Below are 12,448 nucleotides of genomic sequence, written 5' to 3'. Positions count from 1 at the left end.
AGGATGAAGTGTGAAAGCAAGTGTGAGCAAATGGTCTGGAGGGGACTGAGACTATGCAGGTTGCACACTGCACAACCCCCAGAGGGGCATTCACAATGTTGTGCAGAACATAACCTGCACCATCGTCCACAGCCATCTGGTTGAAGGGTATTAGGTAAGGAATGGAAAAATAGAATGTGAAATGAAACTATTACAGGATTCTAAATATAATTCAGTGCCGTGTTGACATATCCCAATTATTTGTCATTTCAGTATGAAATTTAAAATCACACCAACCATTTGTACTCCGTAAAGGACAATTGCATGTACCTTTATTTATAATGGTAAGGGACAAAGACAAATAAAGTTTTAATATGGTGTAGTTCACATTAATACCATTCCTCAAGATACTGAGAACATAGAAAATAGTTAGACAAAAATCTCTGTCCATTAACCATTCATACTAGAGACTGCAGAAGAAAATTAACTTAAAATTGCAATTCTAGAACAAACTTCACTTTAATAAGGGACTCAAGTTTTCATAGAGTGGAGGTAAAAAGGAGAGAGAGAAACTCATTTAGGACCTTGTTTCTCGAATATGGCCACTTCCACAGACCTATTCTTGGGGGAGGGGTTTGTAAGTTTTCTGTGGTAACATTTTTTCTTTCTTTCTTTCTTTCTTTTTTTTAAGATTTTATTTATTTATTTGACAGACAGAGATCACAAGTAGAGAGGCAGGCAGAGAGAGAGGAGGAAGCAGGCTCCCTACTGAGCAGAGAGCCTGATGCGAGGCTCGATCCCAGGACCCTGAGATCACGACGTGAGCCGAAGGCAGAGGCTTAACCCCCTGAGCCACCCAGGTGCCCCTGTGGTAGCATTTTCAATGTTGTATTTTACTTCTGTTAATAATCTAAATAAGTTAATAGACCGTTATTCTGGATTACCTGGATGCCATCTTACATAACAGAGGTGCCCATGATTGCAGCAGCTGTGATCTCTCTGGCACCCGTTTTCATGTGGTGTTTCTCAAATTAGGTTCTCAAGACCCTTAGAGACATTGCTGAACATTCCCTAGGAGAGTCTGTGACTTGCCAAGGTTAAAAACACGGATTCAGAGCAGTGATTCTCAAGATAGGATGGTGTGGGATGGGGTTCATGACTAGGAGACCCCCGTATCTTGAAAAAGTACATTCAAACGACATACTGTTTTTGTAATGCAAATTCTATAAGTCAATCTCAGTGAAGTACCTTTCCGGCAGTAGCCAAAAACCAATTACAGATTCATCCTAGGGGACCTTGGTCGAGAAACACTGGCTTAGAGGTAGAGGTGTCCTAGCATATGCAGAGCAGTTAGGAAGAGACATGTGCCAGAGAGAAAGAAGACCTTTTGGGTCACTGAGTGAATCCTAATCCACTTAGCAGTCAGGGTCTTTTGGAACCCAAAGGGCCAATTAAGAAGAAACCCAAGATATCCACCAACCTTCTCAGACCTGTGGGTTGGGGCAAGTTGGTCCACTTTTAATACTGAGTCAAAAGAAGAAGAAGCTCTTTTTTGCCAACCCCCACCCCTTTCTTTGTTAACATATTTCAGAGTTTTAAATAAAGAGTTGCTGTGGCTTTTAGCCCCGGCTCCATCCACCACATGATCCACTACACCAGGAAGTGTGCTTATCAACTGAAGTGGCATCCAGCTCTCAGGGATAGCGTCCTGGGATCAGCTCTGCCAGAAAAACAAAATACAAAGACGTGGATTTTCGTGAAAAGGTAAATCCCCTTATTTTTCCCATGACCAGAACACAGACTCATTCAGAAACAGTTGGCAGCAAAAAATACTGAGATTGTAGAATGCTGAAAGACAGTGAAAACGGGGCCACTAACACTGACCGCGATACGGGGGTTGCTGGGGAAATGGTCTTTCCTGACTTCCCAGCAAGGTCATTTGTTTTCGTCTATTTTTAATCTAAACCTAAATTTCTGGAATAGAAAACATTTGGCATCACAGTTAAGTGGGGTTTGAGTGCTTTAATGGGCTGCGTGAGGCCACAAACAGACTTCGTGTTCACTTGCTGCGAGGGTGTCGTGGAATTGTGATTAGGAGTTTTGTGGTATTGACTACTTCATTCCAAGGTATTCAGTTATACTTTTTCAGAAATTCTTTTTTAACTTCTACTGCTATTTTGAGTAATCGCCACAAATTATATACAGACATTACTCAAGGGTAAGCTATTAATTAGTGGGCAAAAAATATCCTTCAGGGAATATTTTGGTCTAAGAACCATGTATTAGTCAAAGTTTCCTTTAACTAAAAACAAAAACAAAAACAAAAACAAAAACAAAAACACTGAATCTCTCTGCTTGTAAGTCAGGGAAACCGGCCTACTTAGCAGCTAACTAGCAATAGTGAGATCTGGGGGAAAGAAGAGCTCATCAGACCCCAAAATTACCCTGGTTCATTTTTGAAGAATTCATCACCCTATGGCTTTCTATTCAGCCAAGGATCTCTTCTGGGTGATAACTGCAGAAAACTTTGTTTTGACATTTGGGAACCCAATGAGATTGAATTGATTTGCAATGTGAACACAGGTAATACAAAAATTACTTTGATTTCAAAATTGCACGGAGAATAATCCAAATGGCTTACCACAGCCTCTGTGCCTGGGCCCCCACCCACATTTCTTGCTACCTTCCTTTCTCACTGCACACTTCACTCAGTCTCTTCTTGCTCACTTTCCTTTCCTCGAATGTTCCAGACTTGTCAGCTCCGGGCCTTTGCACTTGCTATTTCTTCTGTCCAAAAAGCTCTTTGGCTTGATCTTTACATGGCTCTCCTTCTTGTCAACCAGGTCTCTGCTCCACCAGCTGAGAAAGGCCTTCCTTCACCATATTAGCTCTAAATTGGCTCCCCACCCCCTGCCTCGTCCTATCACGTTATTCTATTAATTTGTTTCAGAAATTATTCCCTTACTTGTTTTTGGTCGGGTTCCTTCTCTGGAATGGTGGTTCCACACCATCTTTTTGTTCCTCTCCCTATTCCTGGTGGCTCGTACACTGTCTGCACATAGTAAGTGCTCAATAAAGATGTGCTAAATGAAGGTCAAGTGACAGGATTTCCTCCTATCCACACAACCTCTTTGTAAAACAGGAAACTCCTCAGTGACCTCACAGTTCTTTAAATCACCCCGCAACACTCTTTCTCTAGCTGCACTGCCTCTCTGGAGTAGAATAAAATCCAGTAGAATGCCGCCATCTCCCAGTGTCCTGGCCAGCATCCCTCCCTTCACTCACCTAGAATTACTGCAGAGCTCCGATCTGATTCAGCCGCTTCAGCAGTTCCCCACTCTGATGCATTTCCGTCAGATCACTGCACCCGCCTATACAATCTTTACCGATAAAGACGCGAGGTACCTAGGAAAGCAAACAAGCTAAGATAGGTGAGGACCTTCATTACTGGATCAGGAAGAATGACATTTTTTCCTTCCTTTAAAAGTTTCCCATGATCCAAAGCTTTTACTGTCACTTTCCAACGTATTTCTTTCAGGTCAGAACTCAGTTACAAGCATGAAATTATTCCTTGAAGAATGTTGGTAAACCAAGATGTATTTCCTATGGCGAATGTGGTACGTGCGATTGTCTGACTTGTCAAAATAACTTAAAAATTTCATTCTCGAGATACACATTTCAGGGAAAGAATTTTGGTTGACCCTGGCTAGACCACCCTGCTTGAATTCTGGTTTCTCTGCAGCTGGGACCACACCTGAGCCCTGAGGCTGAGCCAGGACCACCAGAGGTCAGTTGGTTTCTAAACACAGCTGGAAAAGGATTTGCGTTCTGGGTCTGGTCCCCTATTGTTGATTCGCAGTAGATTCATCTCTCTCTGCTGTGAGCTCTGTCCTCTGCTGGGGAAGCGGTGGTGGCATGTGACTCTCCATTTTTTCCGTCCCTCCCTTGTAATCCTTTGTCCAAGGGCTATCGCTCATGGGAGTAAGGGTTTGGTTTGGTCCCCCAAGGCGAGCCAGACTGACGGAGTCATTACCCCTGCTGACTGAGATCCTCTCCAGTCACACTCGGGCTCCCTCCCTGCTACTAGCTTCCCAAGTGTTTTTAGAGTCCTGGGGGGAGGAGGAAGTCTTCTCCCAGTGGCCCAGACAACTTCCAGGCCAACTTTTAAGGAAAGGCTGATTGGCCCTGAAGAAACAAACAGTACGGGTCACCTGACTGTGAGAAGCAAGCAGGGCCTCTTCCTGAACCCTAATAACAACCTACCACAAGGGGCAGGAGACATGAAAGATAGGCGGTAAAAATATTTTCAAAGCATTGGATTTTCCTCAGAAGGCATGCCAATTCAAGGGAATCTTTTCAAGCATAAGAGAGATGAGAAACAGAGCTGAATTACTTCAGGAAGTTCTTGCAGTGTTTTTAAGAAGGTGTTTTGGTGGGAGTGAGCTTTAAAAATGAAGGCCAGTTAGTAAGTGAATCTGCACCACATTTCCGTGGCTATCTCCTGTGTCTGGAGACTGGGAAATAGCACGGAAAACTGCACGTCAGAGAGAAAGGGCACACGTGTCCTCTTCCTCTTCAGTCACACACAGTGCTGCCTGCCCTACTTGCCCCATGGCTGCGTGGGGACCCCGTACATGGGGATGGCCATCAAGGCAGCATCATTTGTATCAGCTGCCAGGATAGCTGTGGAAAGAGGAGGTCAGACATCTAAGTCTTCCCTTGGGTCCTTCTAATATTTTGGAAACAAAGCTCCCACTCCTCCAAATTACTGGGGGAGGGGGGTCTTTTGGCTTTTATCACCCCAGGAACACCCGGCTGTGGTCAGGGTAGCTGTAACCAGAACAGAATCCCGGTGTAACTTCAATATAATTATGCTGCACGGCTCCTTCTGTTAAAGGCATTGCCTAGTGAAGTAGAAATCATCTGAGCTTTATTAGTGTATTTATTTGACAGAAAGCAAACACATGTGTCGGGGGCGGGATGGGGGTTGGCGGTAGAGAAAGGGGGAAAGAATCTCGAACAGGCTCCTTGCCAAGCATGGAGCCCGAGCAGGGCTGGATCCCATGACCCTGAGATCTTGACCTGAGCTGAAACCAAGAACCCAGGTGCCCCGAAATCTTCTGAGCTTTAAACAAGGAGGAGATGTATTCACTCTTGAACGTCTGTATTTTCTAAAAGAACTGAGTGATGGTTACCTTCGGCTGGGCTGTGGGTTGAGAGGGTTTGAATTAGTCGGACAGGGTGCCCTGAAGAGCAAGGAGTCTTCTTCTTAGACCCCACCTGGCAAAGAGGCTGGTGTGCCTGAGAGCTGAGAGGCCCCCTGCCCTCCCGCCCACCCTCTAGGCTAGGCAACAGCAAAACCGCTTCCAGCAGGGCAGTTCCTGGAACCTCTGAAAGGAGGTGGACCACAGGCTGCACAGGGCCATGTGGGGAACTGTGGGGACCCAGCGGCTACCTCTTGATCCTAGCTGAGGAAGGATGAAGGAGCACGTGCCCTGTGTCCTCCCCGCCTGGCCCCAGCACCCCTTCCAGGAACCTGAGAGTCTCTTATGGTCAAGGAGCAGGAAGACACTTGCCATCATTAAAACAAGCTTTCTGATCCTGGGGCCTGGACTGGCCTGGCATACCGTTCTCCAGACCTGGCCCCAGCTAGGCAGCTTCTCCTATACTCTAGGGTGCTCGCTCGGAGCCAAGGACTCAGCTATTTCCCAAACTCTTCACCCCATCCCTGGCTATGCCCAGGTACAGCCCACACTAATTTTCATTTGAGTGAACTGCTATAGCCTCCAGGTGTCTCCCAGCTTCAGACCTCAGGCTGACTTTCCGGCACTCACTTTTCCCCACAGCCATGGCCCTTTTCAAAGTCAGTTTGGGTTACGCCTCCGCTCCAGACTCTTCAGTGGAATCACATTACACTTCACAAGCCACTTCACAAGTCCTTGTAACAGCTTGAGAAGCCTTCGCAGCCCTCACTATTACCTCTTCAACCTCATCTCCTCCTACTTTCCTACTGATTTATGATGCTCCCACCACGCAAGCCTCCCTGCCAGGCGCACTTCTACCACAGGACCTCTGCACTCACTCCTTCCACTGCCTGGAACACTGTACCGCGAAATTTCTGCCTTCATTGCTCTCTCACCATCATCAGAGATCTAAAATCAGTAAGGCGCTGATGGCTTCATTTGAAACCGGCCCTTTGCTGCCAAGTGTCCAGCTCCCTTTCCTACCTAGTTTTTTCTCTTTAGCACTTACCACTGACCACCTTCCAACAAACCATTTTACTTTTTGTGTTTACTAGAATGTAAATTCCTCAAAGGCAAGAGTTTTTGTTTGGTTCCTGGCGATTTTCCAAGGTCCGGGAAAGTGCTTAAAAAAACTGCTGCACCCAACAAAATTATTCTTCCCAGGCGAAGGAGAAATTATTTTCACACACAAGCAAAATTTGAGGAAATTTGTTGCCAACAGAGCTGCCTTGCAGGAAATGTTCAAAGAAGTTCTTTAGAGAGAAGGAATATGATATGGGTCAGAAACTCGGAACCACATAAAGGAAGAGCAGGAGAGAGAGAATAGATGAAGGTACTGATCTACGAGATTTGGCCATGGCAAAACCCAAACAATTTCTTTAAGTACACGGTCTGACTGAAGACATAAGTTTCTGGAATCAGTCAGGTCCCGCTGGACTCCTACTATGTGCCCATCACTATAGGTCATTACAGGGAAGTAAGAGCAACGACTTACAAGTCTCTTGTTTCTTCAGATGTAAACCCTTCCTTGGGAGGGAACCTGAAGCTGACCCCATGAAAGGATCTGTTCTTCCCCTTGAAGGAATGCATTCAGGTTCAAGAACCTGTGTAAGGTCTTTTTAAGAATTCAGAAACAAACTTAAAAGACTAGAAGACAAGTTTTTTCTTTGTGGAGAGATAGGGGAAAAAATGTGCCAAATGAATGCATGAAGAGGTTTCCCCCTCTAAAGAAGAGATATTACCAGGCTGAAAGGAATTCCAAAATTTATTCCATGTTGGAATTACTTGGGGATCTTTTTTTTCTTCTTTTGGTAGGAAAGGAACTATTTTTTTCCAGCCTCGTTAGGGTATAATTGACAAATTTGTATATATGTAAGATCTACAACACTATGATTTGATATACATACACATTTTTAAATGATCACCACAATCAAGTTAATTAACAGGCCCATCACCTTACATAGTTAACTTTTGTCTCTGTGTGGCAAGGGCATGTAAGATATCCTTCAGAGCCAACTTCAAGAATACAGTGCAGTATTATTAACTAGTCATCTTGCTGTCCACTATATCCTTAGAATTTCCCTGTCTTATGATTCAGAGATTGTACCCTTTGACCTGGGAATCTTTAAAACTATTGATGCCTCACTCCCAACTCTGATTTAACTGATATGGAGAATGACTTGAGCATCCAGATTTCTTAAAAAGCTCCCCATGGTGCCAATGTGCAGCAAGCTTTAGGAGCCGCTGACTGAGAGGGGTCCCAGCGGGGTCCTTGGCAGCATCTGCCCTGCCCTTTGGCTCTCAGGACGTGGACAGCAGGAGTCTCTGACCACTGTGTTCTCTGCTGCAGGACCCCTCTGACACTGGAGTCCTCAGCTCACAGCTGGGGCCCTGGAAGCAATAGGGTAACAGGTTAGCCTCCATCTGTGCCAAAATACTTGTCTGTGACTGGAGAGGCAAGGAGAAACAGCCTCCGGTGCTTTATGCCCGGAACCCAGACAGAAGCCTTCAGTCCAACACAGACTGAAGCAGGATATGTGCTTCTGCAAACGCTGTATCCAAGAACGTGCATCCTGAGGCAGGCTGGGGTGAGCTGGGGGGCCGGCCCCCAGCCCACCCAGCACCAGAGGACTCAGGCAAGCTGGCTGGCCATCGCTCCAGAAGCTGGGGGTGCCGAGGCAGAGGAAGCCTTTTTAGGTAGAGAAAAGCAGTTCTTAGAGGGGCTCATGGTCTATTGAGAATGAAGGGGACTTGGTGGTCCCTTGCTCTCTTGCTCTCGTCTGGTCTTGCATAGGGGGAGGTCCTTGAGGATCACCTAGGTAGTGTCTTACAGGATCACACTGCAAGCCCTTGTGAGAGCCATGCTGGAACTCTGGCCCCTGGACTCCCTACTAGCACAGGCCTGGAAGCATCTCAGAGAAGAAGGGGCAGATCAGGAGCCTTTAGATTCTTCCAGTGGGTGGAGTTAGATAAGATAAGGAAGAATGAGCTAATTGGGTTATATGGTTAAAGCAAGCTTAGAGAAAAGATTGAAGGACAGCAAATCCTGCTTGGCCAGGTGAACCCAGAAGGAAGAGTGCATAGGATCCCTGCGTTCAGTAACAGAAACGCACAGGTCACCCGGGGCCCCTGTACCCCACCTTCCAACCCCAGCCCTGCAAGCTGCAAACTGTCATTTCCCAGCAATGCTTGAAACAAAGACTCCAGATAGCTCACCCACTGCCGGACAGCTGCTGGGCCCGCGGAGCCGATGCACGGCACAAGGTCTGTGAGGACCTCTGGCTGCAGCCCAGCTGCCCGGTCCCCTGAGCAGCAGTGTCTTCTCTTCGTCACCCTCCCCCACCCTGCAGAGCCCTCCGGTGGCGCCTTGAGGGAGGGAGCCCTAGCGGTGTCCTAGAGAAAGGCACAGGCGGATCCCCTGCACAGCCCCCACAAGAAAAGGGAATCTGAGAACCCTTTGCCCAGCCTTTGAGAACTCACCGTTCTGGCTCCTGTGAGCGTTTCCAAATAGTCTTGAATCTTGCTTGTGTCACTGGTGGCCGTGATATCGACAAATTCCAAAAGCCCTTGTTTGAAGGGCAGCTCGCTGAGGAGCTCCTGGGTCCTTCTGCAGTAGGGGCAGGTGGGCTTGATGAACACGACCACCTTCCCGGGCTGGATTTTGCTGTTCACGAACTCTTGAGCCATACTGACAGGAGGCTGCCTCCTGGGGAGGAATCCTCAATTGCCGGTACTGCTGGGGTGTAAAGCGGTGGCCGGGCCAGCTGGCTCGCATTTAAAGGAACCTCCCCGGAGGAGGAGTTTGCCCCGGCGCGTGCTGGGGTTTTAAAGAGACAGCTCCAGTATGATTCACCAGCTGGAGATGCCGAGGACGGCATACTTGTTGTTCATCAATAGCTATGTCCAGGGTGTCGGTGTTGTCCTCAGCTTTTCCAGGAGCACCCGCCCTTTGGCAGAGAGTGTAGTCAAAGCACCCTTCGGTAAAGCATCCAATGTGCAGACCAGCCCCAGGGGAGAGGGCTGAGCCAGCAGTGACTTATTAGGAGTCCAGTCTTTGGTTTCCCTCTCAGACCCACCGATGCTCACGTGGAAACAGAATCACTCATGAAACATGGAAATCCCCTCAGAGGAAGTGAAACTGAAATTGGGACTTTGCCTCCATCTTGACGTGGCTCCCAGGGCATTTGGGTTGGCCCGGTGGATGGGTGGTTTGTGGTTGTGATTACTTTAATGGAATTAGTTCCCAACCCTTAAAAATCTGGAGATTTCACAGAAGGATCTGGTCTTGCAACCTCTTTCTGAAAAGCTGGGTCACACTGACTTGTGGCAGCACCCTCTCCTAGGGGCCGATGGGAGTGGCTCCCATTTGCTATAGGCCCCTGGGGAGCTCCTGTTTTCCCGGACACCTGCTGCTTTAGGGCAATAAGCATTTGAATTTGGGACCTCTGAACATCAGTTTACCATGAAGGCAGATTCCAACACACACCCCGATTTCAAACTGCAGGTTCAAGGAGGGTCTTTTTCTCTGTTTAACCCTCCATTTGTGCCCCTTTGTTTTCTGTGTTTGGGAATGAAGTGGTGTAATAACTTGGCTATGGCATTCACCTCAAGCAGGGTCTGTGGCACCGGAAACTGTGATGTTCTCCCCTGCATGGCCCACAGTCCCTGGTGGGGGGGACCAGTCTTCTGTTCTAGGTTCAGTTCTGACGCCCCCCTCCCCACCGAATACAGTCAGTTAAATCAAACAATCCAAGAAACACCACCTTTAAAAGTGAGTCCTTCTTTTCTGCAAGAAGTTTTACACTGAAACTCTTTCAGGAGGGGTAGGGCTAGGGCCAGCGAGGGACCCTTCCTTGGATTGTCATGTCAGCGGAATCCCCGGCATCGTACGATTCACAGAGGGAAGAAGATGGACTCCCAGAAGCAGCTCTAACTATTACTAAAATTAAACGGCAAAATGAGAAACCCAGATTTTGAGTCACAGAGAGGGAGCTACTGAGATCTCTGTCAGCAAAAAGAATGTGCTTAGGGGCTGGGGGCCTGAGGCAGCTTGTCCCACTCAGGGCTGGGAACCGCCCAGCCCATGGCTTCACGTCCCTCCTGCCCAAGCACAGAGCAGATTCTCTCACCATTTCCGCCCACTTCCTTCCTTCATTTTGCTGCTGCTCCTGTGGCCAGGCTCCTCCCCGGGGCCCCCAGTCTCTTCAGGGACCTAGGGGAGTGGGGTGCCGCCTTCTGTTCCCTGGGTCTGAGGTTCATTGGCAGGCCTTGTACTTGGCTATTTGCTCAGAGCCTTTGTCTTCCCACTGCCTGGGGTTCGCCTGCCCCTCTCTGGGGCTCTTTTTTGCCAGGTGCAACTCTGTTCAAGTCCCTCATGGTTGAAAACCACCACCTTTCATCTCCTTCGACCCTGCTCTCCTGCCCACGCCCTTTCCCCCACAACCAAGTGTCTGTCAAGTGTCAAGCTGTTCTGATTGCCAATTGCCATCTGTAGTTTCTCCACCTCCCACTCTTTCCTCACCGCATTGCAATCTGACCTCCTTATCAGCTCTTCTGCCGAAACTCTTTTGCTAAGTCATTGTGTGGCCAGGTGTCCTGAGAGACTAATGCACAAGTGTGGGTGTGGAGTTTTTGGTAAACTGGTGGAGTAAACTTCCCAAAAGATCTCGGCACACAGGGTCCCCTGGGAGTCTGGGTACCTAGGGCAGAGCCTGGGGTAGGGGGAGACTCTGTGGTCTGCTCCACAGTTCAGCCCCATGGACTGGTGTCTGAGGCCTTAGGACAGATGAGCACAGACCTGGAGAAGGCATTTTCCTGAGGGACTCTGTGAGGCATGGAGCACAAACAGATGACAAATAGGGGGGTGTCCTTTTCATTTCTCAGAAAATGCTGTGGCTTCAGCTCAGGGAATAGGTCAGAGCTTAGAATACTCTGCTGCCTCAGAATCATGAAGGTGCGTTGCTTTGGCAGTTCAAGAGATGGAACCCGTTAATCTCGGGGGCATCTCAGGCGGGCTGTGGGGAGGCCCGGTCCCCAAGTGTGGTGGATATCAGATGCTGGTGTGTGTGGAGAAGCACACCTCTTCTTGGGCCTGGACACTGCTCTTCCAGGCACTCAGAGAAATACTGGGAAGCAAGGACTTCTCTTCAGGGAGTGGAGGTCCTGCTCTGCAGACGGTTGGCAATGGCATCGAGCCAGTGATGTGTGTGAAATGGTGGCTGGTACTATTTGTGTGACCCCTGAGTGGACCCATAGGCTGATGAGGGCTGGGGAAATTTGGCCACACATGAACATATTTCAGGCTTTTTCCTGGCTTCCCCTTTTGTAGGACTTGACCACATAGATCACCGTCTCCTCTTGAAACTTTCTTCTTCAAAAGGTCATTTGCAACTTGCTTTTTTTTTTTTTTAAATTCTTCCCGTATCTCTGGATATTCTGTCTCAGATTTCTCGCTCAAGAATTTTGCCCACACATGTGGTATATCCTGTGGCTTGATCCTTTTGTCATTGTGCACACACCCTCCTTGAAAGAGTTCATCTGCCCACGTAGCTCCAGTTAGCACCTGTTTGCCAAGGAGTATCACGTTTATTTTTCTTATCTAGACTTCTCTCCTAAGCCTCAGGAATGGACAGCTTTTCCCTACTGAGAAGATCCTCCTGGGGATTCCTAAGAAGTGTTAGCCTCAGTGTGACCGAAACTGAAGCCAATCTTCTCTCTTCCATATGTATGCATGGCTGAAACGGCCAGGCTGGGCTCCAGGAGAAGATCACGAAAGAGCAGAATGGGAGGAATTGATGGCCAAATGAAACTGAAAAATTGGTTCAGCAGCAGGGATTAAAAAATCATATTAAAAAAAACAAAAACAGGGGCACCTGGGTGGTTCAGTGGGTTAAAGCCTCTGCCTTCGGCTCAGGTCATGATCTCAGGGTCCTGGGATCGAGCCCCGAATCAGGCTCCCTGCTCAGAGAGGAGTCTGCTTCCTCCTCTCTGTCTCTGCTTGCCTCTCTGCCTACTTGTGATCTCTGTCTGTCAAATAAATAAATAAAATCTTTTAAAAAACAAAAACAAAGAAGTTATGCTCCATGACAAGAAATTCAGGCTCCTAGGCAAGCACTTGGTGGATGATTGACTGTGTGACCAAATAAGAGCTTGGAAACAAAATAAAGTTAAAAACAAAAACAAACAAAACAAAAAAGCGGTTTCAAATCTTTCTTGGGAAGCGCAAC

At 47.8% G+C, this 12,448-nt stretch overlaps 1 protein-coding gene across 1 annotated transcript; it reads right to left on the bottom strand.

Moving 5' to 3' along the window:
* Positions 1–294: 294 nt before the first annotated feature.
* On the bottom strand, positions 295–9,243 carry GLRX (glutaredoxin). Its single transcript, XM_004769926.3, has 3 exons — positions 8,703–9,243; positions 3,265–3,384; positions 295–1,699 (listed from the first exon to the last, which is right to left on the bottom strand). The coding sequence occupies exons 1-2, from the start codon at positions 8,907–8,909 to the stop codon at positions 3,271–3,273; spliced, it is 321 nt and encodes a 106-aa protein (XP_004769983.1). The 5' UTR covers positions 8,910–9,243; the 3' UTR covers positions 295–1,699; positions 3,265–3,270.
* Between the last annotated feature and the right edge of the window lie 3,205 nt (positions 9,244–12,448).

Source organism: Mustela putorius, unplaced genomic scaffold (assembly GCF_011764305.1).
Source record: "Mustela putorius furo isolate JIRA1106 unplaced genomic scaffold, ASM1176430v1.1 tig00537350_pilon_pilon_pilon, whole genome shotgun sequence".
Lineage (NCBI taxonomy): Eukaryota > Metazoa > Chordata > Mammalia > Carnivora > Mustelidae > Mustela > Mustela putorius.
The sequence above is the reverse complement of the archived record's forward strand: the minus strand, read 5'-3'. Positions and strand labels throughout refer to the sequence as shown.